The 26,032-nt window shown below is 33.0% G+C and overlaps 1 protein-coding gene across 2 annotated transcripts in view; it reads left to right on the forward strand.

Moving 5' to 3' along the window:
- Positions 1-26,032, forward strand: part of CCSER1 (coiled-coil serine rich protein 1) — a 1,436,819-nt gene that overhangs the window by 254,921 nt on the left and 1,155,866 nt on the right. For both annotated transcript variants that reach the window (XM_073017490.1, XM_073017491.1), the window contains exon 4: positions 1,499-1,592. In XM_073017490.1, coding sequence (XP_072873591.1) covers positions 1,499-1,592 — 94 coding nt within the window. The remainder of the gene's footprint in view (positions 1-1,498; positions 1,593-26,032) is intronic.

Consider the following 26,032-nt stretch of genomic DNA (forward strand, 5'->3'; position numbering starts at 1 on the left):
ATTTTAATTTTCTGTTTTGCATTTTTAGTATGACAGCTTATCTTTTACTGCCTACATTTTCTTATTTTTTATGTATATAGATAAGTAACTTACTCTCACTGGACTATCACTGACACTGTATGGAACAGAGCTTCCAATAAACAAGTGATTTTATTTATAGTTTAAATTATTCATTACCTTCGCTTAGAGAAAGAAGCACTTAGATTTGGGTATACTGATCACCTTTCAAACCATGATATGTGCACTATTCATGGATCACACGTGTTTTTACAGTTTAATAATGTCTAATTTGAATTGTTAAAGAAGAAGTGGTTTATTTAAAAGTCCCAGTGTCCTTACTTTTAATCCCAAGGACTAAAGTGTTCACTATCCATTTGAAAATATCATTAGCTTTCCGTAATGATATTTTAGTTTATGATGATGTTTTAGTTTAGTTTAAACTACTTTAACTACAAATTATGCTAACATTCACATTAGCTGAAAAGTGACTTGAGATGGCGTGGCATCATTTAGTATTTAGGCTGTTTTTTTGATGTTTTTGATGTTCTGGTTTTTTTTGTACATTTGTTATTTCCTTGTCAGTCTCTAAATAGAAGTTCTTACTTTTTTAAATATACTTATCATTTATATATATAAAAATATGCAAATCAGGACTTTATTCCTTCCTCAGCAATTCCTCCCTCTGCACCTCAGCACATTACCATCTCTTCTCAAGACTTCTCAGTGTAGCCTTCGAGTTTATTTTGCTGTTTGCCCTCTTGAAAATAAAATAGGAAACATAATCTCAGTTCTGATATATTATAGTATAATGCAAGTCAATAATTAATTTTAATCTAATTAATATAGATTGTTTTCCTGCCCATTATTCCTAATGTAAAACAAATAATTGGAAAATGGTGGCCAAATTTTCACTTCCAAGCATGGTCTAAATTAATATTTCACAGTTGTCACAATATACAAAATTTGTTTGAAAAACAATTCATTAAATGTGTTAGAAGAATGTTACTTACATTTGAAATATAAATATTAGAAAAAGTAACTGAAGTTTCATTTCACAGACTTCTATTTGAAAAACTTGTATATACTTTTTGTGTTTTTGCAATGAGCAAATTCCTTTTTAATATCACTAAAGAAGTTTTTATTCAAATAAACACTTGCCTGTATTTCTCATATCAAGAAATCATTTCCTGACTTCTAATATCTTTCATATCTGCCCATATGTACTTCCATTTAATTATAAGTTACATACATATCACTAAAAAGAAAAAAAATGAATGTGCAGATAATTGGAAAAGTTAAGAATTTTTAGAATAAGTCTTGGAAGTTTTTATTGAACTGATAATTTTAAAGTCCATAGGTGTCAAATAATTTCTGAGATTCAGTTAAAACTTTTCATTCTGATTTGGAATTTATTTTTGCTTCATGGCTTCCACGTATGAGGATTTCCTCATTTACTCAGTGTTTTGGTTTCTAATTGTTGGTTTTGATTTTTCTTCAGGATGTTTTGAATAATTTGGGATCTTGTGAACTGGATGAAGATGATCTAATGCTTGATCTTGAATTTTTAGAGGAACAGAATCTTCACCCTTCTGGTAGGTGTTAAAGAGATGAATAATATCATACAACTCCTACCCTGGTCAGTAACTTTCACTGATAGCCTAAACACTGTTAAGGCTGCCCTCAGTCTTTTCAGGCCTCGGTTTTTATAGTCTATAGCAAAGAACATGCTAGGTACCATGGAGACCTAATTTGGGTGCCTTAAATGATTTTAGAGTCTTTTATGGAAATATAAATCCAGTTGGAAAATAATTATAAATAAGAAAAACTATACAAAAAAATTTCCAAAATAGGAAATATTCTAGTTAAATATGTAACAAAAAGTTTCATATTTTCTTCTGTTTTGTGGAAGAAAGCTATAATTATAATCTCACTTTTCATTTATTTTATGTAACCAAATGGAAGTTTGGTGGATCCAAGAATTACTGTTCCAAATCTTATTCACTTCCTACATAGGTTAATGTTGATGCAATAAGATTGACCTCAAAAGTAATAATTACCAGTAGCACTCACAAACACACACTCATAAACATATACACACACACACAGTTTTACAGGAGGTAAATAAGTTTGTGTTGAATGACTTGAGGGAGCCTGATATATTTGTAATAATTTAAATTTATGTTAAAGCATAAAATGTTATGTCTTCAAATTCCAGAATTACTCTCTTTAAAGTAGGTTATAGGAATTATTGGTTGTCCATTCAAATGTAGATATTTGACAGCAAAGGTAAACTTTTACACTTACTTTTTTTGTTCCTAATAATCCCTTTAACATAGTCATTTTCAAGTGGATATAGCATTAAACTAAAGCTTTAGAACCTTGGGACCTCCTGCATACATTTTAGAAAATCAGTCTCTTATATGGTACTTGTCTTTATTTTTAACTCATGGAAATTAGACATAACCTCTGTAGTTATATTTAGTTGTAAAACTTCACGATGAAATTTTGTTTAGGTAGTATATTTGGTTAATTAATAACATCATATTAACAATTGTCAAAAGAAGGCAATAACAATGTTGATATTTTCTTACACTCTATTTTGGCTAATACTAAACAAGAAACTGCATTTAAAATTTTTTCAGTTGAATACCAGTTTAGGATAAAAATTTCTTGGTACATTTTTCCTGTAGTTGATTTGACAGATATCCTTCTAAAAATGTAGATTTTCACACTTTTATGCAGATGGTTTTTACAACTTAGATCCAACAGCTTAACTTCTGGATATCTAATTCTATGATACTGGCAAAAGACAAAATAGTACATGCATATAACTATTCACTGCAAAATATTTATAATGGAAAAATATTGGAAGCACCTGAAATGCCCATCAATAGGATACTTGTTGAATATGCAATGGTATACCAAACAGTCATTAAAAAGAATGAGGACAGTATCCAAATCTGCTATGGCATTATTGTAAGGATATATTATTTTGTTTTGTTTTTGTTTTGTTTTGTTTTGTTTGAGACAAGGTCTGGCTCTGTTGCCCAGGCTGGTGTCCAGTGGCGTGATCTCAGCTCACCACAACCTCTGCCTCCTGGGCTCAAGTGATTCTCCCATGTCAGCCTCCCAAGTAGCTGAGACTGTAAGTGCATACCACCATGTCCAATTTTTGTATTTTTAGTAGAGACAGGGTTTCACCATGTTGCCCAGGCTGGTCTTGAACTCTTGGGCTCAAGAGATCCACTTGCCTCAGTCTCCCAAAGTGCAGGGATTGCAAGTTTGAGTCATCATGCCCACCTGATTGTAAGGATGTATTGTTGATAGAGTACTTTTCTTTTCAAGGATGGATTAGATGGGGAATACCAAAACCAAACCCATTGATCAATTCTCTAACATCACAAAAAGTGTAATAACTATATACTTTGCCTCTCTTGATGCAATGCTGACTGAAGTACAACAGCACAACTTCTAAAGTGTTCTTGTCCTCTTCCCTCCTTCCTATCCCCCTCTCAGAAGAAATAATCCATTCAAATAGTTCAAACTTCAATTTTACAGGAATTATTGGAATGGGTGGGGAGAAAATGTTAAATGTCATGAAAAGATTGAGGGCAACCAAATATAGGATTTGGAGATTCGGCAAGATCAATGGTCTGGTTTCTTCAAAAGATAAATGGCATAATAAAATAAGAGGAGTGGGAGTTGTAGGTTAAAAGAGGCAAATGCAATTGACATTCTTGTTGGTATACTTATTTGAAATATGTAAACTTTTTCTATAAAGTTGTTTCTGAGTTAATCAGAGAAATTAGAGGATTGACTGTTATTGCAGAAGTATAGTTAATTTTAATAGGTGTTGTAATGATATTTTGTTTTGTTTTGTTTTGTTTTTTTTCAGGAAAACTTTTTATAAAGATATATATGGTGGTACCAATATGGTATGTGAGCTTTACCAACAAGTATGAGTAAGGAAATAGGTGAAACAAAGTAGACAAATTCTTAAAAATTATCAAAGCTAGGCAATAGTTGCATGGGGTGAAAAGTTCACGAAATAATTATAATATTCTCTCTATTTTGTGTATTTTTGAAGATTTTTGTAGTTAAAAAATAAAACAAAGCAACAATTAGAAAACACTACTGTTAACATAGCAGTCTCAGTTATGTTTGGTAGTCAACCATGATGACGAGAAAAGAATGATTTAAATATCTGAAGACTTATTTCAGTGTGTTTACTTGGGGACAAAATCAACCTCTTTAAACTTTAATCTCTCCTTTACAAAGTAATAATACTACTGTGTACTTCATTAATTTATTTTAAATAAAAATGATGTAATTTTTCCAATGAATCTCCTGAGTCTACTTTAAGGTGTAGGTTGCTTAGTTAAAGCTCAAACCAGGGTACTTGATGAATCAACTGAGTTATATAAATTGTTCACAAGATAAATGGTATTAGTTTGCACATTTGAAGTGCATTTCTAATAGATAAAATATTACTTAGAGTGACTTTGGATTGTTTAACGTCACTTAATAAAATGTCTTTTGAAAACGTATTTCATTTTAGATTCCACGTTATGTGGTTTTTGAAAAGCAGCAAACAAATGTTTATATGCTTTAGCTGAGAAAGAAGAATTTCCAGTGAAATTGGTTTTATACAATTTATTTTATTTATTAAGCAACATAATTAAAGACCTGCCCTGATTATAAGAAGCTCATAATCGATAGTTGATATTGATAAAAAGCACAATTAGTGTTAAACATTCAAAAATGATGGTTTTAATAAAAGAAAAGCGATTTTTCAAAAGTCGGAAAAGTGAAATAATGATATTATTATATTCCACTGCTTATATTACTGAAAATCATTAAAGGGGTTGAAAAAATACTTCTTAAAGACAATGCATATGAATTTTTGGCTACAGAGTCTTATTAGAGTAGTTTATAGTAGGGCTTACTATAATAGCCAAGATTAACTTTTTAAAAGACCATAGAAGACAAGATTAAAATGGCAGATGGGAGGAAGGACTAGCTTGCAGCTCCTGCTTGGATGAACAGAGCAGGGTGTGGAGACTCACATCATGAACTTTTGCTCCAAGAACTACCGCAGGAATATACCAGGAAAGCCGAGAGAATCCACAGACCTTTGAAGGAATTCGATCACCGCCGCAGGCTCCCTGAGATGAGTCTGCTTTCTTTCTCAATGGGAGGCTCGTGGTGCTGGGCAAGTTCTCAGTTCTGGTCACTGGCTGCTTGGAAAATAGACTCAGTGCTGTTGTGGAGGCACAATGGGAGTGAGATAGGCCCTTAAGACGGCGGGCTGCATGGGAGTGGGGTGAGGCATGTGACTGACAATTTTCCCCAACTTCCCTGGCAAGCTATATGACTCAGCAGAGGCAGCCATAATCCCCCTGGGAATATAACTCCACTGAACTGGGAACCACACCCCGCTTCCCCATAAAAGTCACAGCAAGACCTGCTGCCCAAGGAGAGGCTGAGTTCAGAAATGCCTATCCCTGCCCCTACCTGGTGGTCTTTCTCTACCCTACCTGGTGGCCTAAGACAAAGGTTATAATCTCTTGGGTGCTCTGTGGCCCTACTCATGGCCTGAGAAACTTGAGTACTTAACCAGGTGTCCCTAGGCAAGTTTGCAACTTCTCTATAGGACTGCAGCTGATACGCTCTTGAAAGTGTTACAATCTTTTCCAGACAAACAAATGCTGAAATGACTCGCCACTACCAAGCCAGCACTACAAGAACTGCCAAAAGGAGCTCTAAATATTGAAACAAAATTTCAAAATACACCAAAGAGAACCTCCTTAAAGCATAAATCTCACTGAACCTATACAACAGTAACAAAATGAAAAAAAAAAATATGCAGGCAACAAATAGCACGATGAATAGAATAGTACCTCATGTCTCAATACTAACATTGAATGTAAATAGCCTAAATGCTCCACTGAAAAGGGACAGAGTGGCAGAATGGGTAATAATTCGCTAACCAAGTTTGTTCTGTTTTCAGGAGGTTCACCTAACACATAAGAATTCACATAAACTTAACATAAAGGGGTGGAAAAAGATATTCCATGCAAATAGACAACAAAAGTAAGCAGGAGTAGCTTTAAAGCAACAGCAGTTAAAAAGATCAAAGAGGAACATTATATAATGATAAGAGGAGTAGTCCAATAGGAAAATATTACAATTCTACATATATATGCACCTAATACTGGAGCTCCCAAATTTAGAAAACAATTACTGTTAAACCTAAGAAATGAGATAGATGGCAACACAATAATGGTGGGGGACTGCAATACTTCACTGACAGCACTAGACAGGTCATCAAGACAGAAAGTCAACAAAGAAACAATGGACTTAAACTATACTCTGCAACAAATAGACTTAACAGATATTTACAGAACATTCTACCCAACAACTGCAGAATATACATTGTATTCATCAGCACATGGAACATTCTCCAGGACAGACCATATGACAGGCCACTAAACAAGTCTCAGTAAATTTAAGAAAGTCGAAAATATATCAGATATTCCTTCAGACCACAGTGGAATAAAATTGGAAATCAACTCCAAAAGGAACCTTCAAAACCATGCAAATACATGGAAATTAAATAATGTGCTTCTGAATGATCATTGGATGAACAATGATATCAAGAAGGAACTTAAAAAAATATTTGAACTGAATGATGATAGTGATACAACCTATCAAAACCTCTGTGATACAGTAAAAGCAGTGCTAAGAGGAACTTTCAGAGAATTAAATGCCTACGTCAAAAATTCTGAAAGAGCATAAATAGGCAATCTAAGGTCATACCTCACAGAACTGGAGAAACAAGAACAAACCAAACACAAACCCAACAGAAGAAAAGAAATAATGAAGTTCAGAGCAGAACTAAATGAAATTGAAACAACAACAACAACAACAACAACAAAAATAAAAAAAGATAAATGAATCAAAAAGCTTGTTCTTTGAAAAAAATAAATAATATTGATATACCATGAGCGAGATTAACCTAGAAAAGAGGAGAGAAGATCCAAGTAATCTCAATTAGAAACAAAATGGGAGGCATTACAACTGATACCACAGAAATACAAAAGATTATTCAAAGCTACTATGAACACATTTACACACATAAACTAGTGGAGATGGATAAATTCCTGGAAATATATGACCCTCTTAGATTAAACCAGGAGGATATAAAATCTCTGAACAGACCAGTAACAAGCAGCCAGCTTGAAATGATGTTTAAAAAAACTGTCAATAAAAAAAGTTTAGGACCAGATGGATTCACAAATGAATTCTATCAGACATTCAAAGAAGAATTGATCCCAATCCTGTTGACACTATTCTGAAAGATAGAGAAAGAGGAAATCCTCCTTAAATCATTCTATGAAGCCAGTATCACCCTAATACCAAAACCAGGGAAAGACATAACAAAAAAAGAAAACTACAGACAAATATCCCTGATGAACATAGACGCAAAAATTCTCAACAAAATACTAGAGAACTGAGTCCAACAGTATATCAAAAAGATAATCCACCATGATCAAGTAGTTTTCATATGAGGGATGCAGGAATGGTTTAACAGATGTAAGTCAATAAAAGTGACATACAACAAAAACAGAATTAAAAACATATATCACATGATCGTCTCAATAGACTTAGAAAAAGCCTTTGACAAAATCCAGCATCCCTTTATGATTAAAATCCTCAGCAAAATTGGCCTAGAAGGGACATATAAGGTAATAAAAGCCATCTATGACAGACCTACAGACAACATTATACTGAATGGGGAAAAGTTGAAAGCATTCTCCCTGAGAACTGGAAGAAGACACAGATGCTCACTTTCACTGTTACTATTCAACATGGTACTGGAAGTCATAGCCAGAGCAATCAGACAAGAGAAAGATACAGAGTATCCAAATCAGTAAAGAGGAAGTCAAACTGTCACCATTTGCTGAAGACATGATCATATATCTAGAAAACCCTAAAGACTCATCCAAAAACCTCCTGGTAAATGAATTCAGCAAAGTTTCAGGATACCAAATTAATGTACACACATCAGTAGCCCTTCTGTACACCAACAGTTACCAACCTGAGAATCAAATCCAAGAACTCAACCCCTTTCACAACAGCTGCAAAAACATAAAGTAACATACTTAGGAATATACCTAACTAAGGACATGAAAGACCTCTACAAGGAAAACTACAAAGCAATGATGAAAGAAATCATCAATGACACAAACAAATGGAAACACATCCCATGCTCATGGATGCGTAGAACAATTATTGTGAAAATGACCATACTGCCAAAAGCAATCTACAAATTCAGTGCAATTCCCATCAAAATACCACCATTATTCTTTGCAGAATTAGAAATCAAAAAAACCCTAAAATTCATATGGAGCCATAAAAGAGCCCACATAGCCAAAGCAAGACTAAGCAAGCAAATCTGGAGGCACATTACCCAACTTCAAATTATAAGGCCATAGTCACCAAAACAGCATGGTACTGGTATAAAAATGATATGGGGTGTGAATGTTTAGTTTTTGCCACTTGTATTGAAAAATTTGAATAGTTTCATAAATCTTTTTAATAAAGAGTCCTAAATTAATATATATTCTTCCTAAAAGGAGTGGTAGTACAAGTAATAGTACAAATAAAATATGTTTTATACTGCAGTAAGTGGATATTATTATTTTTATGAAAGCCAGAAAGAACAATTTCAATGAAAGAATGGTATGTGAATTCAAAGTGAGCTCCCAAAAGCAGATAGCCTTGAGAGGAAAAATATTTTAAAATAAAATTAAAAATTAAAATAATTTACCATGATCTTGGCATTATCTAATTTTATTGTTTTAAATTCTAATATAAAGGCTAGGATTTTCAGTTTAAAATGTTTTAGATTTAAAGGATATTTTAATTTTATTTTCTTGAGTTTCTGGACAATATTTTCTGGAAACTATTTTTTTGTGAAATAATTAATACACATTATGTTTCAAACACAGGATTATAAACTTTTTAATACCAGACATTTCTATTTTCTTGTGGTAAAATATTATATTTATTGCTTCTCCTTTTAAGAAATAATTTATAAAGCATATGTGATCAAGCACAGTGATTTTATGTTAGAAAATATGAGATGCTAGCATTTATACCTTAATAAACTAAAAAGTATATTAGTGACTCTTCACACTTATCTGCCCTCACTTTTATTCATATTTGTATAGTATTGTTTCTGTCACAAATTGAGGCATGCAATACGTTAGCAATGAGGTTTGTTAGATAAACCTCAGCATATTTTTTTAAAAAGGGGTTTTAATGATATTTACTAGCATTTAATATTTCAAAGACTTGACCTTGAAACATTCAAGGTCAATATTTCAAATAAGTTTCCTTGAAATTTTCTTCACAGTGAAGTATATGTTATGAACAATACAATTTGTCACAGGAAAAATTCCAGCAATACATTTTTGTTTGTTTTTCTTTATGTAGTTTCACATTTATGTTTTTAGGATATTTTTCTATTCACTTATGCATCTTCCAAGATATTTATAACACAGATAAAATAATAATCATTTAAGGAAAACAAAGTAACCAGAATATGAAAAATAATAAGATGAGGCTATGGATAAGATTAAGGCACAAGTAGTTTACTAGTATTATGACGGTGAATTGAAAATGTTATTTTGAGTGTCCTATTAGCATGTATGAAGAAAGAAATTCAATCAGTTGAACAATCAAAATATATGCCATCAATCTTCAATCCGTGAATGCATTTTTTTAAATAAAAGAATTCTTGTTCCTAAGAACTGAAATATATTTTCCTCACATGTCTTCATAAGGTGCACATGATTTGAATTGGGAATAATTTCCTCAGCAACCCCCTTCAGTACAAGCTGAGACATCATGCTGCCAGTTCAGTATAAACAGTTCTAAATGGTACCACATCAGTGTGGCAAAAGCTTGGAGCCTTATAAGGAAACTACTTAATCCAAAAATAAAATCGATTAACTTTTTTTTATACTTTGTATTCCTCAAATAATTTCAATATGGAAATTAGATAAAGTAAATATTGTCAAGAATTTTAGTCAGACAGAAAGTAATTAGAATAAAGCTTAATAAAATATCAGATATTAAGCAATGTTATTTCCTGATGAATCCTCTGAAATGAACCATTGATGAAAGGTAACCATTGGGCAACAAATAAGGCAATTTTGCAAATGGCTGTTATCAAATAACTGGTTAAATATTAGGCAGTGCATATTCTAAATAAGAATTTGGGTTTGTGTTTTGGAATACTTAATCTTTAGCTATTTATTCCGTGGTAAACTAAACAAGGTCATGTTTCTATTTCGGCTACTCATAGGATTATCTTCACAGTGGCAGAAGCTGATGGGTAATATGCACCTGGATAATGCCAGTGATGCATCATAATTAAGTGAGTTAAAGTTAAAAGAGGGCTAAAAGACATTTTAGTGTTACCCGTTTAGAGTATATTACTTACAATACAGTTTCTTCAATTCTTACCCTGACTCCTGTGTTAGTACTGGGGTAGGTTGTACATAATCACTGGCAATTTGTAGCTGGAAATCTCAGTTGATGCGAGTAGAACTAGCAGGGGCTTCAGGGTGGGGAAATGGAGAGAAAATGAAAAGATACAAACTTTCAGTTGCAAGATGAGCACATTCTGAGGGTCTAATATACAGCAGGAATGGTGAGGGATGTGTTAATTTGTGGCTATCACTGCACAATATGTGTGTATATCAAATCATTACCTTTTTTACCTTGATTATATTCAATCTTATTTATCAATTAAATATTTTTAAATTCATAAAGTTAAAAAATAGGTTGATGGAAAGGAAAATTGAATGCCTATAATGAACCAGTCTCTTTTTGTAGACCCTCTCAACTTAATACTCACAATAACTCTCATAGAAAATTGCACCTTAATGATTCATGCAAAATAAAGAAACTACAAATTAATATCAAAAGAGAGCAGGCATTTTAAAGATAGGCATATCCAAGTTGGAATTCCAGCTCTGCCCACAGTTGCTTTCAACAAATGATATTTCTGAGCTCAGTTTCCTCATTTGTAAAATGACAATAATTACATCTGTCTCAAAACATAATCTTATCTAAATGAGTGACATATTTATATGCAAAGTTCCATTCTTAGTTGCCTAAAATAGGGTAAGAGCCCGTTACAAGTTGGTTACCATTCTTGAAATTTTAGACAGTTTTAATTCCTTGTTAAAGACTTTGTCCCATTATTGGTTATTTTTTGTAGACATTAGGGTCTTAATGTTTTATCATTGTTATAAATTATTTTTAAATATGCTTTGTGATTTAAATTTTATTTAAATTTTATGTAACATTTTAAGTGATAATTTACTAGTACTAAATATTCAAAAATCAATTAAGGCATTTTGTTTATAATAGGTGGTATATTTCTTTGTGTTAAAACCAATGCATTTGCCATAAAAAAGAATGAGTTCATGTTCTTTGCAGGGACATGGATGAAACTGAAAACCATTATTGTTAGCAAACTAACACAGCAACAGAAAACCAAACACCGCATGCTCTCACTCATAAGTGGGAGTTGAACAATGAGAATACGTGGACATAGGGAAGGGAACATCACACACCAGGGCCTGTCAGGGGTTAGGGGAACAAGAGGAGGGAGAGCATTAGGATAAACACCTAATGCATGCAGTGCTTAAAACCTAGATGATGGGTTGATGGGTGCAGCAAACCACCATGGCACATGTACACCTATGTGACAAACCTGCACCTTCTGCGCATGTATCCCAGAACTTAACATATAATAAATATTAAAAAAATTTTTTAAAAATGCATTTAAATGCGTGAACTTTTTTTTTCTGATTGTTAGTCAAATGTCCAAATTGTCATAGCATATTTAAAATAGAAATTTATATGAAAAAGAATAAATTTCTATTTTAAATACCTTAAAAATTATTCACCATTAATATTAACCATTAATCATTAATTCTCAAAGATAAATTATGACTGTTACATTGTATTAAGGTTGATATTTACAATTTGCAGATGAGTTTTTTAATTAAAAATGTATTTCAATTATTTAATGTTTTTGGTTATAAAGGATGTAATGGTCATTTGGATGATAGAATGAAGACATTTTATGTTGTTTTGGTTACTTATTTAGTATATTAGATCTGAAAACACCTAGGGCAGTGCCCCTTGGTATATGTCCAAAGGAAAATGGGGAAGTAATGGCCCAATGATATCAATTAGGAATTAATTAGGTAGTTGCTAAATTATTTTGAGTTTGATGAACAAGCAATATAAAAATTCTGCAGTGAGTTGGGAACTCCTCCTGTGCCTATTAATTAAGGAAGTAATTTTTATTATTAATTTTTAATGGATAATAGCACAGCAGAGCAGAGATGAACCCCAGTGGTTTTCCTAATATGAATGGTAATGTACAGAGAATTGCAACAACATTCACACAGGGAAAATTATAAAAATCAACTTTAAGTTTCTACAAGCTCTGATGTGTCTTGGTCAGAAAAGGTGTGTGTAAAGTATTTTTAATCTGATTATATAAAACTAAGAAACATACAGCACTTAATTTTTGAAATATAACATAATGGTTAAAAATATGGATGCTGGCTCTGGAATTAGACAAATCTCAGCCACCAGCCAGGCTATGTAAACTTGAGCAAGTTATTTAATTTTTTCAGCTTTTCTTCTTCATTTGAAAATGGGGGCGATGATATTATCTACCTCATAAATTTGTTGGAGAAACAGTAAGTTAAAGCATTATAGAATATTCAATCTCATGTCCAGCATATATATTTTTAAGAATTACTGCTAATACCATTTTAAAAATATGCTTGTAAAATATGATATACATGTAGGCCAGTCAGCATCTGATCCTGACAAATTTAGTGATCTTTCCAGTCTCTATTAGTGAAAAATCTTAACATTTTAAAATATAGAATTTCTCAAATTTTAAGAATAGAATGCCACAACACATGCAACTAATTTTTGTCATTATTTCTAAGCTTATAAAATTATATCACTAAATAAAATAATGGAATAATAAATAATATTTATTGAGCCTAGGTGCCAGTTTATGAGGTAAATTACATCAATTTCTCATTTGAGAAAATTGGAGCTTTGAGTGATAAAGCATTATAGGAATAAATATCTCAGCTAGACTCAAATATGGTATTTCTGACTCTAAGGCTCTGTGATTAGTCATTTTGATGCTGTTGATTAATAAAATTAATTCATATAAAGTGTTAAAATCACATGTTCACTGAAGCATTTGTTTTAAACTGACCTTTTGTTCTATTAGCTTTTTAAGTTATGGGCATCACTTAATTTATATTTGTGTTTGACTTTACCTAAGAAGTTGAAATTAGCTATATTTATTTATTGAAGCATCTACATTTCGCTGACCACTGGCCTAGGCACTTAGTTGTTTCAGGTTTTGCTTTAGTTTTAAGCTATAATTTCTAAGCATTTTGGATTATCTAATTTAATCCTCACAGCAACTCTCAGAAAGTGTTATCATTCTCTCTTCATAGATGAAGGAAGGGAGACTCAGAAGAGCACTGTTATTTGTGCATGATTACAGAGCTATTCTTGGGTTTCAATTATGCCTGTGTGGCTTTGATACCCACTTACTGTTTCCACTATAAAAGCTCTCAATGATGTTTAGTTACTAGAAGGAGCAGTTATAATAGAGGTTCAAAATGTTCTATTACAATACAGTTTTGATAACACTTTAGTGAGGATGAAATTGTGATCTCAGTTGTCACTTTGTGTGTTTCATCAGCAGATCCTATTACTCTCTGCATTTCTGCTTTAAAATGGATAGGATACCTGTTATCTGTTTGGTTGCCATTAGATGGCAATCTTGTTCTTATAATGATGATAGTAATCCCATCATACATTTGTATTCAGCTTTATAGTTTACAAGATATTTCAAATATGTTATCTCGTCAAATTATCACAGTAACGCTCTGAAATAAATGTTAACATACATCAAGTACAGTGGAGGGAGCAAATACTCTGGTTAAAGAACTTATTCAGCCAGTATTAACTTAGATCTTAACATTAAATGGCAGGTTCTTTTAACTGTTTTTCTAGATCTTGATGCTTCTAATTTTAAGTACAGTTCTAATATACTTGGTTGTATGTTTTCCAAGGCCACTGAAAATCATAATAACATCTTAGAAGAGGAGACAGAAGTTGCTTCAAGTAGGCATGCCGACTGTGGTGAAAAATAAGGACTGTTAGGCAAAAAGCAAAGGAAAAAGAAAAGGCAAAAAACTTTGAAGAGTGGACAAAGTCATATAGCAGAATAATGTGGGGTCATTTAATATAGGAACAGACATAATCATAGCAGCAGGGGATGAAGTATTACTGTATTAAATGTGGCACACCGTTACTTTTTAAAAACTATTATTATAGTTCTGAATCATCAAGAAAAAAATACATTCTGCATTATTCTGAGATAGGGAACTATATAATTCCCTTTGGACATATATCTAAACTTTTATTTATTCTTTAATTTATTGAATGAAAATAAATCCTCAGTTCTTCATATACTTTAATTATCCAGGAAGTGTCATTTTATAATGATTCCCCATTGCAAAAATGTGAATATACCTTAAACTTTTTATATGCTTTTTAATGTTTTTTATATGCTTTTTATGTTTTTCCCCATATTCTTTCCCCAGTCTTCTTGCAAAAGACTACTTAGATATAAGGATAGCTGTGTGAAAGACTTTCCTAGTTGTCATCCTTGAAAAAGCAATAATTTATAGTCTATTAGTTGAGTATGGGGCCCATGATATTCCTTAAACACAAGACTATCTAATTATCAATAATATATTTTTAGTGTAGATATTTCAAAATTTAATAGTTTTTATTAGCTGTTTTTGCTTGACCAATTTACAAATTGACCAATTATCAGTTCATTAGTTTGATACATTCTTTTACACTCCCATTTAAAAGGTATTGAACTTATTAATTAAAATAGTAACATTCACCTGGGTGCATTCTTTTCATACTCTGTGTTAAATGGTATACTTAAGTGACAGAATAATGTTCTACCTGGGAGAGAATTTTAGAAGTAGAAGCTCCTCCTACTTCTTCTATGAATATTCATAGTTTTAAATGTTTTGTTCAGGGTAACATAGTTTGCTTGTAATAGAGAGATGACTCTTAAGTAAGAAATCGACTAGCTCCATGTAGTAAGACAATGGCAATTTTTTGATTTTTATGGTAGTTGCCAACAGACTAAATCATTTGTATTTCTTGATTTAAAAGTGCTTTTGCCTATCTATTTCACCTTTCAGACTTTGTTATATTTTTAAGAGGATTGCTTCAGCGACAAAGAAGGCTTTTAGATGTAACAGTTTTCAAAATCCAATCAACAATAGCTGAAAAATGTTTCTACATCCTGACTTAATTTATTATTAAATGACAACAATTTTAATGAAGTCATAGTATTTACTTGTAACCTGCTATTGTAGCATTTCCTACTGGCATAAACTCTCTTCTGCTGCACAAAAGGGCAGTCAGTGGCCCAAGTTCATTACAGGATAAAGTCAAAAGAAAAGATTTATTTCATTTGGCATGGTTTTTCTGGAGCAATAAGAAAAGAAAATAGGTCTCTCAATATAAAATTTCATGGCCTTTTACAATTATGTGGTGACATCTCCATACAATTGCTTGAATAATACCAGCAACATCAACTGTCACTATCAAAATGAACAAGTAATTAAGAAAGCAAACGCTGGTCTTTCTTGTATAGGAACAGAATATTTATGTATTTAAAGTTGTTCACCAACAAGAAAAATAACCACTGACATGAAACATAATTTCCTGTGGTGCCTGAGGCAGAAAAGAGAAATAATAATGAAGATTCACACAGTTGCAACAAATTAAGTTGTTAATTGTGCATACTAAAAACAATTACAGACTTTCTATTTATCAGGTCATATGATAGCCTCTTATCTCTTTTATTTATTTTCTGATTCTCTATCTTATTAATCACATTTTCTAAAAGCTTATGATGGAATTGGGAATCTCTTACTCTTATCAAGACCACATTTTCTATACTCTTACATCATAACGTGCTAGCATAAGCTAAAGAAGGCTAAGCCTTGGCTGGATAGTAGAATGATAGTAGATCTGATTGAAGCCGTAATAGTGTTAAATGCTGGCTCTCCAACCTTTTGATAAGACAGTGTTCAGTTTATTGTTTACTGAGGTGAGGGAAAAATGCTACCTTGACTGAACTCTGGTAGTTTTCTGTAGAGGAAAGTACAAGGTAGGATTTACTGAGAATATGAATGTGGTTTAAGACAGATGTTTCAATTCAAGGGTTTGTTTGGAATTGGATAAAAATCATGATATAAGAGTTTAGAGTTGAAGGATTGGCAGAAACAGTGAGGAGAGGATTTTAACATGAAGAATTTAATGATTCTTAGGGGTTGAACTCTCTGTTGATGCTTTTTATTGAAAAATTGGTGGGCCTTTGGGGGAAAGTCAGTGATGTAAAGTTTTTTGGAATTGTTAAGGTACACCAAAAAGACAATGAAATAGGAAAGTGATGTTAAAGTAGACAGTCTGCTGTTTGTGGGTTGGTGGTTTTGGGCCTCAGTCTCCCTACCGAGGAAGGCAGAAGGATAGCATATTTTTAACTAAAGGCATAATCAGTTCAGATTTTCACTAATGTTTGAGGTGTTACAATCATGTATCAGATTTCTGGGGCCCATTATCTCAAATATCCATGAAAGCCAGTTTTTTCCTCTTGAATGACCTTTTCTTTGTTGGAGAACTTGATAGGGCAGCAGATGTGCAAAGTCATTTAAGACTCTGGAAATCACATCTTTGAACACAGTAACACAAATAGAAAGATTATGGTCAGGGTTTGTGTCCACTCATTGGCCAGTGATCAAGAGTGCTCAATTCAACAACAGGATAAATTTCATCCCTATTCTGGAAAGCCCATAGAACCAGATACGTGATTCTCCAGCACTTTGGGAGGCTGACGCTGGAAGATTGCTTGAGCCCAGGAGTTCAAGACTAGCCTCGGCAATATAGAGAGACCCCCATCTTTACAAAACATAAAAGAAATTATCCAGGCCGGGCGCGGTGGCTCAAGCCTGTAATCCCAGCACTTTGGGAGGCCGAGACGGGCGGATCACGAGATCAGGAGATCGAGACCATCCTGGCTAACCCGGTGAAACCCCGTCTCTACTAAAAATACAGAAAACTAGCCGGGCGAGGTGGCGGGTGTCTGTAGTCCCAGCTACTCGGGAGGCTGAGGCAGGAGAATGGCGTGAACCCGGGAGGCGGAGCTTGCAGTGAGCAGTGAGCAGATCCGGCCACTGCACTCCAGCCTGGGCGACAGAGCGAGACTCCGTCTCAAAAAAAAAAAAAAAAAAAAAAAAAAAAGAAATTATCCAAGCATGGTGGCATGCACCTGTAGTCCCAGCCACTTGGGAGGCTGAGGTAGGAGGATTGCTTACACCCAGGAAATTGAGGCTGCCATGAGTCATGATTGCACCACTGCACTCCAGCCTGGGCAACAGAGTGAGTCTCTCTCTCTCTCTCTCTCTCGTCTCTCTCTCTCTCTTTTTCTATAGGAACAATACCAAGTCAAGAAATGCTGTTTCAAAAACAGAAAAAAACAAACAAACAAACAAACAAACAAAAAACTAAACCAACAAACAAAAAAACACCAGATATGGGATTCTTAACCAAATTACCTAATTTTCTGCTATCTTTATTTTTAGGCAGGCTACTTTGGGTAACATTACAGAAGCATCTTCAGCCTGTGTCTCAAAAGGATATTCGGGACAAGGTTTAGATGGAAAGAAATCTCTCATGAACTAAAATATTTTCAAATTTGTCTCAAGTACAGTATCCTCTCAGCAGCCTCAAAATGACAGGGTAAATAGGAGCATTACTGAGAGATGGATTAAATCAGCTTATCATTGTAAATTCCTCCATATTTGATGATGACTTGGGAAGTCTCTTTTGTTTTCTCCTTGTGAGATTTTATCTACTTATTGAACATCAGTATATGCACTGAAAGATCTAGTCTTTTCCATGTATCTTGGCATCAACAGTAACTTGGGCCTGCTCCCATATGTAGAGCATTCATAGATCAGAAAATAATTAAAATATATATTATTTGGTATAAATAATGATAAAAAATATTCAATGAAAATGGAAATAAAAATTGTAAATTTTACCAGGTGGTTCATTTATTTATTTATTTATTTATTTATTTATTTAGAGATGGAGTCTTGCTCTGTTGCCCGGGTGGAGTGCAGTGGCGTGATTTCAGCTCACTACAACCTCCACCTCCTGAGTTCAAACCATTCCCTTGTCTCAGCCTCCTGAGTAGCTGGGACTACAGGCACGTGCCACCACACCCGACTAATTTTTTGTATTTTAGTAGAGACAGGGTTTCACCATGTTGGCCAGGATGGTCTTGATCTCCTGACCTCGTGATCCCCCTGCCTCGGCCTCTCAAAGTGCTGGGAATACAAGCATGAGCCACTGCTCCTGTCCCCACCAGGTTGTTCTTTTTCTTTTTTAACCTCCTCCTCCTGAGTTCAAGTGATTCTTCTGCCTCAACCTCCTGAGTAGCTGGGATTACAGGCATGGGCCACTATGCTTGGCTAACTTTTTTGTATTTTTCGTAGAGACAGGTTTTACCATGTTGGCCAGTCTGGTCTTGAACTCCTAACCTCAGGTGATCTGCCCGCCTTGGCCTCCCAAAGTGCTAGGATTACAGGCGTGAGCCACCGCGCCAGGCCTAGGTGATTCTTTTTAATAATACATTTTGATGAATGAAATACTCACAGTATTTTATTTTTATATCCATGATATTGATACGTTAATAAGGTGTTTTAGCATTGATTAGCAACTTTTTTTTTCTTTAAAAAGGTACATAAAGTATGTGTCTTGCAAGTAATGCTGTCTTAGATCCAAAAATATATTTTAGATGAGAAATATACGAATCAAAAAAATCCGTAGGGGTGATTTATTAATTCATGTGTCACTGCTTTCATGTCATGTCCATATAAAGAATTGTGAACAGCCTTCATTTCTCATTAGACATCCATAATAGAATCATGTTTGCTTCTTTGTCTTATTTTGAAAGGTAAAATATTTATCATCCTCAGTATACCGCTAACTACAATACTCATATTTCTTTATATGCATACATGAATTATATGGCAAACTTTATTGTTTTATGCCTATAGATGCATTTGTATGTGTAGATTTTGTCTAATCCCTACTTACTATGATCTTCACTATTCTCACATATAAAAGATACTACACTTGAGAGAAGCTTTGATTACTAAGAATTGCATTACTCATATTCTACATTTTTATACCCCTGTGAAACTAGGAGAAGCCAGCTTCAACCATCCCTTAGAATATCTCCAAAGTCTACTTCCAATTCAGTCCTCTCTCCTGATGTGCATATACCTGTATTTCATGGCCTGCTAGCAGTTTTATCGGATGTCAATTATATGCATCAGATTTAACAGATCCAAGATTAACCTTATTCTTGCTGCCCATAACTTTGTTTTTGCTTCATATTTATTTCCTCTTTTGTGAATAGCACCAACATCAGTGCTGACTTCAAAATTTGAAACCAGGTGTCACTAGTTTTAACGGATTCTACTTTTTACCTGTTATTCATTCTCACATTTCTCTTTATAATTTTTGTTTTAGCCTTTATTCAGGCCATCATCATTTTCCTCTAACTTTATATGATCCAGTTGGTCTTTTATGACCTTTGGTCTGGTGTCAGTGTCCATTACTGCCATCTTTGTTGTTTTTTGTTTTGTTTTGTTTCTTCCTTTCATCCTCGATACAGAATTCAGAGCCTCTCTCAGATTTTTATCTTTTAACCCACACTACAAAAGCTTTCTATCATATAAACACTTTGATGATTGGTATTTATTTCATTTTAGATTTTGGAGTGATGGGGAGGAATCACCTGGTGCAGGTAAGAGCACAGCAGTTGAAAATGCACGAAGGGGAGGGAGAGAGAGAGAGAGAGAGAGAGAGTATTCAAGGGTTTCATTTTGTTCTCTCTTCTGGACTTTACTTTCTTCCCTGTAGCCATATTCTTTTTCAAATTTTGGGCACTATGAATTCTACTTTTCTAATTCAAGCTACGTACATCTATAGTCAACTTTCAGAGCTAAGTGTAGACTGACTCCATGAGCCCAAAGACACAGTCTCCCCCATCAAAAATGGCTTAGCAGAGAATTTTCTCAAATGAAGCAGGTCTGTCCCAAATGAATTTTCATAACAACGCCAGAGCAATAATCTAGACTCTATCTCTAGTTTGACCTCTTCTCATCTATTCTCTGTGTTATCCACAAGGTGTGCTGACACACCAAACTGATCTCATTCACTAACCTATTTAAAAGTCAATATTACCCATTACTTTCATTATAAAATCTGATTTTGTTGTCAGAGTGTACAAAGTTCTCAAGCTTCAAAACTCACCACTTTTTCTACACATTAAACTTGACTTCCAGCAAATATTTATTGAAGATTTACTGTAGGCCCTAGGATTCTAGTAACAAATATGAGATGTGCAGCATACAGTCTAATGGAGGATTCTATGTTTTTAAAAAAATGTTAATGAAGAAAAGAGCAGTATGCAGGACATAGCAATTTTGGTGGTAAGAAAAGATATCCTAGGGAAGTGACATTTTTCCATGAAGGATAAGTGGGTATTGATAAAGTGGCATGGTGCCAGAGATGGTTTAGAAACTTGGAACTCTTCGTGGAAAGTGTGACACGTGGTAGGGCTTCACAGAAGCCCAACATTCCTTGGCAGAGTAGGGAATCAGTGGCATCAGATGAGTGACTTGAATGCACCACATTCTTTCTCATCTATAAAATACTTCAAGTGCTGATTTCTTATCCTGAAATGATCTCTCTTTATTTACAGTTATATCACTATTCAACTAACAAAATAGATCTCAAACTCACTGATCTATTTGAATAATTAATATTTGTCCATGAGGAAGAAAGTATAATACTAGGCAATGATGATCAGGGCTAAAATAATGTATTATATTCAGGGGAAAGAAATATTTCTGTGGGTGCAGTAGGTGGGATAGGCCTTAGAAGAGGTTGTATTCGAACTATATTTTAGTAAATTGCAGTAGAGGTTGGGGGAGTGGTGACACATTCTATGAGCAGGGATCAATAGAAGGAAAAGATTGAAGAAAAAATTACCTAAGTGTAGCTGAAAAACAATAGAAGGTGGTGCCAACCTTTCAAAAGCTGAGATTTCTTAGGAATCATGTAAAAAATTTAAATTTCATAATTCTTTGTTTTTTTTTTCATAGTTTCTTAAATAGAAACAAAATACAGCTTTGTTTATAACTTGTGATATGAAATAAAATACTAAGTATATAAATATTTGAATAATTAAAGAGAGTTTGTTCTTCACAATTATATGACTCTATTCTCTATGTCAGTAAAAACCATCATCAGGTTATTAAACAGAAGTGATAGCTGTATGAATTGGCAGTTAGCAATATACTTTTCTAAATAAAGATCTGCTTTATTTCTATTAGAATAGCCTTCAAGTTGTTCTGAACTATTTTCTCAATGAAAATACCAAAAAAAAAAAAAAAAAAAAAAAAAAAAAAATCTGGATGATTCTTCTAAAAAGTCTTTAAAAATATGTGTTTATAGGATAAGGAAGTGATGTATCTGCAGGAAATAAAAATAAATGTTAAATAGGAATCCTTAAAAGGAAATACTTATCAAAGACAGCTTCCTTTCTAACAGTAAATGTTAAGAGATAACTTTGTGTGTCTAATAGCCAAAACTGTATTCATGTGTTTTTCCCTAGTGAAAACTAATACAGATACTTTTCCTAGCTCAGTCAGTTCTTCCAGGAATTTTTGGTTTGTTTTGTAACTAACGTTGGAGAATTCGGACAAAAATCATTAAATTATGTTTAAAAATAATAATTTAGAAGAAAAAGAGACATTAGATATATTTCTTGTCCTACACTCTGTATATGAGGAAATTAAAATCATGGTACTGATGGTACGTCACTCAGTACCATCTAACTGGCAAATAACAGAATATAAAGTGGAAGGATTTGAAGGAATCTTTTGGATATATGTTTTTAAAAAATTAATAAATATTATAAATGTAAAAATTAGTAAAAGCTTTGCTAAGTGATTATGACTAAAAGTAGTATACTACAAGTCCCTTCTATGATACTCTTTAAGAAATTTGTCATTGACTATCTAATTGTTGTTGTCCATAGCTATAGTGATTATTTTCATTACACATCGTGAAACAATCAGTGGGAAGAAGACTACAGTTTTAATATAATTTTAAGCAAGGATATTGCTTTAGCAACTCTATGATCTTTAGAGAATATGCACATGATCAAATGCAGATCTAAAATTCCAAGTGTATTTTAAATTTTATTTTAATTATATTCAGTAATATATATTTATATGTGCTAATTTTGAGCTTAAAGGCATGATGAAAATTTTATTCTAGAATAAAGCAAAACTATACTCTTAATGATTAGAATGCAGTGTTATTCAGCCCTGTTTTGTAATGTAGCTTTTATTATAGCCATCAGGAACAGAAACTCATTTCTGTAAGCAGCATACCTGTGGTTTGTTATATTAGCCGGATCTTTTAGTATTGATGGGTCCTGCTTGACACATTTTATAGATAATACGCCCATAGGTTCTGAATCAAACAAGTATTATAGATTGATGTGCTAATCTAACTTTTACCTTTTCCTTTTCTATCTATTTTCAGTAGTCCTCAGGAAACCAATATATCTGCTAAAAGTACAAAAGCTTTAGCCTATTATGAAAAATGCAGTTTTGTTTTATTATGCAGAATTTTAAAGCTGAATCTGTTCTTTTTATTTTCCTCCTTCTATATTATTATTTTTCCCTGACCTATCTCTTTTTTCTTCTCCAACAACATCAAAAAATAAAAATAAAAAAAGAAATACTTTGATACATTTAATAAGTAATAGAATTCTGTAGGAAAATACATACAGTTGACCCTTGAACCACTCAGGGTTGCCAAACCCCCATGTGGCTAGAAATCCATGTATAACTTTTGAGTCCCCCAAAACTTAACTCTTAATAGCTTGTTGTTGATTGGAAAATTAATGATAACATAAACAGTCAACTAACATGTATTTTGTATGTTAAGTGCATTATATGCTGTATTCTTATAATAAAGTAGGATAGAGAAAATAAAACGTTGAAGACAATTAAAAGGAAGATAAAATGTATTTAATATTCATTAAGTGGAAGTGAATCATCATAAAAATCTTTGTTCTTTCATCTCCATATTCAGTAGGCTAAGGAGGAGAAGGAAGAGAAGGGATTGTTCTTGCTGTCTTAGGGATGTTAGGGTGCAAGAAATTTCTCTTATAAGTGAAACCACACAGCTCAAACCCCTGTTGTTCAAGAGTGAACTGTATTTATTTTTGATATAGTAAAATACTAAGTAAACATTATGAACATCAGAATGTCAAAATTGGCAAGATTATCAAAAACAAGGAAAGTCTGAGAAACTGTCAAAGCCAAGAGGAGCCTACAGAGACATGACAACTAAATAAAATGTAGTATACTGGCTGACATCCTGGACTAGCTAAGGGATATTAGGTAACAACTTTGGAAATCTGAACAAAATATGACCTTTAGTTAATAATAATGTATCAGCGTTTTTGTCCTTTATAACAAATGTATCATACTATCGCAAGATGTTAATAATATGGTAACATTTGTGTGTGTGTGTGTATTGGGGAGGGGTATTATATAGGAATCGTCTGTACTATCAGCTCGCTTATTTTGTAAATTCAAAGTAGTTTTTTAAAAATAAAGTCTATTAATGTAAAGAAAATAATAATGCTTAAAAATTATTTGTTTAGTGCTCACTTTCAAAGAAATTAGGGTCAAATGTGAAGTATTGATGAAAAAGGATGTAACCACATGCCATTGTAGAAGTGCTCACATTATTGTAATGACACAGATCCATTGCTTATATAAAAAGTTGTTTGGATAGCACAGTCTGTTGGCAATCCATCAGAAGATAGTCATTTGAATTAGTAAACTGTCTGCACGTGTGAAATTTGAGGAATTTCCCCCATGTAATGTTTATAAGCATGCACACTATGAAATTTAAAGGATTAAGGGTATAAGTCTTTACAATTCAGGAAAACATACTGTTATTGCTTATTTCTTTTATTTCCAACCATTATAGAACAGTATCGGAAAAGGGTTTGAGATAACAACTGGTACTTGAAAAATATTGTCAGAAAACTGTGTAAATTGTTACAAACTGAACTTGGTGACAGTGTTACAGACAATGAGATCACTTGGACTCAGGAAGGGGAACATCACACACCGGGGCCTATCATGGGGAGGGGGAAGGGGGGAGGGATTGCATTGGGAGTTATACCTGATGTAAATGACGAGTTGATGGGTGCTGACGAGTTGATGGGTGCAGCACAGCAACATGGCACAAGTATACATATGTAACAAACCTGCACGTTATGCACATGTACCCTAGAACTTAAAGTATAATAATAATAATAAATTTAAAAAAAAAAGAATTAGATGAGACTATATTTTAAATGACATAAGCAGACAAAGACTTATAGTTCAGAAAATATAAAGTGAACAATTATTCTAACCATAAAAATCAACAATATATCATGTTGATAAAGATTATGTGGCTTGTCAAAATTTAAGTAAAAAATTTTTCTTTAGTCTGGTAAATGTATAATTTGAATGGTTTGTATATTCATTTTCCATTTTTAATTCTTCGGTTGGAATGAAGGTAGTAGAGATTGGAATAAATAAACTTCATCATTTTAGAAATTTTGTTTCATATTTCACATCAGTTCAACAGACATTATGTGTTGAGGAAAGATCTGTACTAAGTCTCATGTATAATTCTTAAAATGAAGCAAACCTGATGTTTGTAGAATATACAGGTAGACTTTAAGTCTGCTCGAAAATCTAACTCTACTCTCCAGTGAAGTAAATGAACAGAGAAAGAAATACCTAGTACATTCTCAAAGAGGCTTTCAATTGCATGTTCTTCTTTGTATAAATTGATGAGATTACAGTTATAATTTGTACTTATTTTATCCAATAACTGAATTTTTGATAAGTTGCAAAAGTGGATGTTTACATATCAAGTTATAGCTAACATTTGAATTTCTATTTCAGATGTATTCTCACCAAGGGGTAACATCTTTCCAACTACACTAAAAAGTGAAATGTAAAAAGAGGGTAAAACTCACTGTGACAATGTCAAAATTCATTTTCAAGGAGATTTCAGTCTTTGTAAATGTGGAGTCAGTGTGCGTTTAAATCTCCAATACAAGCTCTGAGTGAAACTCATTAAAAGGGAAATCAATCCATATTTTCTTTATACTCTTTAAAGCATATGTAAAATAAAATATATTGCATAGCGAATTACAATTTTATTGACAGTTCTTACTGCCTCTCAGGGATTTAAATGTTTAAATATTTTAGCAGTCACATTGGTTAATGTTTCAGGGATGTCACTGCTTCAAAGGTATAACAAAACTTTACTGCTGCGAAAGCCATACAGCAAACTTTTTTTCAAGATTTTTTTTTTTCTGATAGGAAAATATGTGGGTTCTACTAATAAATGATCTCACTTTTGTAAAAGAAAAGATAGAAAAAAGTTAACAGATTGGAAGTAGAAATAACAAAATAGGACTAATGAAATTTGTTTTAATTTTAATTTTAGGGAATTATATTTATGGACTGTTAACTATCTTTCTGTAATGCTGGCTTAAAAAGGTATATGCTCAAATTTTAATAATTTAGATTTTTAGTAGGGGAGTGATTGGTAATGATTGGTGTAAAATTTTTAAAATGAAGAAGAGAACCCTTTGAGCTGATTTTTCTCATGCTGAACACAGATTTTTTTA

Source organism: Chlorocebus sabaeus, chromosome 7 (genome assembly GCF_047675955.1).
Source record: "Chlorocebus sabaeus isolate Y175 chromosome 7, mChlSab1.0.hap1, whole genome shotgun sequence".
In the NCBI taxonomy this organism is placed as follows: Eukaryota; Metazoa; Chordata; class Mammalia; order Primates; family Cercopithecidae; genus Chlorocebus; species Chlorocebus sabaeus.